General features: G+C 54.8%; 1 protein-coding gene across 1 annotated transcript; it reads left to right on the top strand.

Annotated features, from left to right (window-relative positions):
• Window positions 1-444: 444 nt before the first annotated feature.
• On the top strand, window positions 445-3532 carry ADO (2-aminoethanethiol dioxygenase). Its single transcript, XM_066555064.1, has one exon. It carries the CDS (start codon window positions 452-454, stop codon window positions 1193-1195), a length of 744 nt encoding a protein of 247 aa, XP_066411161.1. The 5' UTR covers window positions 445-451; the 3' UTR covers window positions 1196-3532.

Here is a 3532-nt window from a genome sequence, read left to right as displayed (position 1 = left end):
CTACAAGCCAAGTAACAAGTTGCTCCTGTGCTTCCTCAGCCCCCCACAGTGGTGGGGAGGAAACACATGGCGTGGGCAACTCACTGCCGTGGTTTCCCCGGCCCCAGCACAGCCTCCGGTCAGCCGTGCCAGAGCCCCGGGGAGCGGGACCCCTCAGCCCCTCAGCGGCCGCTCCCGCCGGCCCGTCTCCCCTCACGCCCGTCTCCCCTCAGCGCGCAATGGCAGCCGCCACAAGCTCTGGGAGCCAACCGGCCCCGCGGCCCCCCGCGCCCCCTCACCTCTGCTGCCCTCCTCCTCCTCCTCCTTCCTCCACGCTCCCCAGCGGGGCCCCAGCCCGGACTACGAGCCCCGTGGTGCCCGGCGGCGGCGCGGCTGCGCGGCGGGTCGGGGGGGCGGTGGCGGAAGCGGAGCCGGGCCCCGCCCGCCGTGGCCGGGCCGGGCCGTTGCCGCCATGCCCCGGGACAACATGGCCTCCCTGATCCAGCGGGTGGCGCGGCAGGCACGCATCACCTTCCGCAGCCCGGCGGGCCCAGCCTTCGGGGAGAACCTGCACCGCCTGCAGCAGCTGCTGGACGAGGTGCGCGCCGAGGACTTGCACTTGGCGCCGCGGGGGCCGTCGGCCGCGGCGGCGGCGCCTGGCGGGGGTCCGCCGTGGGCCGGCGTGGTGCCTCCCGTCAGCTACATGCACATCTGCGAGACGGAGAACTTCAGCATGGGCGTGTTTCTGCTGCGGAGCGGCGCCTGCATCCCGCTGCACGACCACCCGGGCATGAACGGCATGCTGAAGGTGCTGTACGGCACGCTGCGCATCGCCTGCATGGACACGCTGCCCGCCGGGGCGGCCGCCGCCGCCCCGCCGCCCCCCGCCGCTGGCGGCGGCCCGTGCCTGCGCGCCCTTTTCCGCTCCCGCCAGCACTACACGCCCGCCTCGCCGCCCTGCTTGCTCTCGCCGCACACCGACAACCTCCACCAAATCGACGCTGTGGACGGGCCTGCCGCCTTTCTCGACATCCTGGCGCCGCCCTACGACCCCCAGCACGGCCGGGACTGCCACTACTACCGGCTGCTGGAGGGGCCGCCGGCGGGCGCGGAGCCGCCCGCGCTGCCGCGGGAGGTGTGGCTGATGGAGACCGCGCAGGCCGCCGACTTCTGGTGCGGGGGCGAGCCCTACCCTGGGCCTCGCGTCTGCCTCTGAGTCGCCGCCGGCGGCCCGTGCCGGGCGGCGGCCGCTAGGGACGATGTGCGCTCGCCCCGCCGAGAGGGGAACCTGCCGCCCCCCGGCCGGCCGCTCCCCGAGCCCGGCGGACAGCAGCACCGCGGGGACGCGGTGTCCCGTGCTGGCTGGAGCTTCGCGGGAGCGCCGTGGGTCAGAGCCTTCCTCTGATCGCGGGCTTCGTGAGTCGGGGAAATAAAGCGCCAGAACGTGTTTATGCCCTTGGGGCCGATGTGCGGGAGCAGCATGATTAAGCTGCTCAGCTGAAGGGTCGGGGAAATATTCCAGCATCCTGTGTAAATAGTTAGAGCCACGCATCAGGGAGAGGGGTTCAGGCTTCAAAGGGAGAGTAAATGCAATAAGAATTTTCACAGGGCACCCCGGCTTTTCCCAGTGGGGCTCCCTCTGCTTGAGCCAGCTGGCACCACGGGACCAGGGGACTGTATCCACTGAGTTTGGGAAGGGGGCTTGGTCTGGCTACAGCCTTTGGGGACTGTGTCCAGAGCGATTCTCAAGAAGAGCTGTACCCTACTAGTAACTAACAAATCCAGAACAACTTCTGAGCCAGGACATGCTCCTCCAGTAAATGCCAGTGATCAATCCCCAGAGCTGAAGTTGCGGAAATTACTGCTCCAAATGGACACTGTCAGGTTCAGAGTTATTTTTCAACAGTTCTTTTAAGTGTCATATACAAGATCTCACTATTGCAACTGAGAATTACTGAGTGCATCTATGCATACTTCCTTCAGCAAGAAGGAGGCAGCTGCTGATTACCCTCGCTTGGAACCTCTAATGCAGCAGTGGCAGAAACTGGGCATCATAAGAGAAAAAACAACTATCCACTGTTGTGGAAGCTATTCTAGAAACATGGCGTATTTGCAAACCCTCAGTATACAGCAGCGCATACCTAGGTACTGATAAGATTTGACCTGATGTCTTCTCTTTAAAGCGTGGTCTGTGTTTTTATATGTGAACGCTTTGGGCTTTTGAAGCCTTGCAGTTTCCTTCTTTATACTATTTATAAAGACTACTTTTTCATAAGGCTTTTAAATAAACATAGAGTAGAAGAGACACCATGAATTTTGCCTTGCTATGATGGAAGCGGTCTGGAGATGCAGTTTGTCCACAGCAGGGGATGCAATCTTTCTAACACAGAAGAGAGTTTTTCTACAGGTGAAGTGCCCCATCTGTGCTGCAGGGACTGGTCTCGTGCCTGTTCATCCTATTGCACACTTCATACCACAAACCCAGTCCAGGGCAGCCTTGGCCATCTTAGTCCTGATTGAGAATTTGAGTAAGAAAACGCGACCTCCTAAGTGATGTACCAGCTGGCTCCAGAAATCATTTCACAACTAGCTTTACTTTTCTGTGTATTTATAAAAGCAGACTTGTTTTTCCTGTACAGTGGCTTGTATGTGTGAATTTTTAAATGATTCTGATATGGCATTGCTGCTTTTTTTTTTTCCTGGCCTGTGAAAGAATGAACGTAATATACAGTGAGCATTATGCATGCATGGATTAATTCTTTTGCAAGGAAAAATTGGTAGAAATTATTTCAGGCGATTTCCATTTATTCTTTGAGCACTTAAAGGTGTCTGATATTTCTGCAGCTGGCTTACCTGTTTTTCTTGGAATTCCCCTGCAGCTTAGCATTAGTTAATGTTTAACAATTCTTGATCGAATGTAGTCATTAATTATAAGGCAATGCCTCCCTGTGTTACAGCCTGTTTCTACCTCTCTCCAAGCCTAACATAAGACAGTTATCCTTTTTCAGAAGTCCACAAAGAAGATAGCATGGTGCATGCAAACAGCTGTACTGGAAAAACAAACTGCGACAGTGAGCATTTTTTATATCCTATCTGCTCTATCCTCCCCTTAGGTCTTTCTGCTGAGTTTTTAATTTTTTTCCTCCATGTGTAAAACCTAGTCAAGACGTTTAGTGGGACAGTATTTAATGCATCTTTCTGAAGAGGACAGCATGGTCACGCTGCAGAGCGCTGTTAACCATGGCAAAACCTTTTTTTTTCTTTTTTTTTTTCTTTTTTTTTCTTTTTTTTTTTTAATTAAGGTGTTAGCATCAAAGTATTTAAAGCTGGAAAAATAGCAAAGAAAACCTGAGATGCATTTTTTAAAAAAGCCTCTTAGTGTAACTTTTTGCTTACTCACTAATTGAAACTTACTTCGTATGTTCTGGACATCTGTTAAGCGGAAGGTTTAAGTCTGTAATGCCATTCCTTCTCTCTGCAGTCTAGTTATTGTGTTTTCACAACAGCAAAATAATGTTATTGCTGAATTGTAGAATAAATACAGGATATCTCA

Source organism: Molothrus aeneus, chromosome 8 (assembly GCF_037042795.1).
Source record: "Molothrus aeneus isolate 106 chromosome 8, BPBGC_Maene_1.0, whole genome shotgun sequence".
NCBI lineage: Eukaryota > Metazoa > Chordata > Aves > Passeriformes > Icteridae > Molothrus > Molothrus aeneus.
The sequence above is the reverse complement of the archived record's forward strand: the minus strand, read 5'-3'. Positions and strand labels throughout refer to the sequence as shown.

Excerpts from the sequence above, each read along its gene's own strand:
- ADO (XM_066555064.1), top strand. The coding sequence starts at position 452 with ATGCCCCGGGACAACATGGCCTCCCTGATCCAGCGGGTGGCGCGGCAG.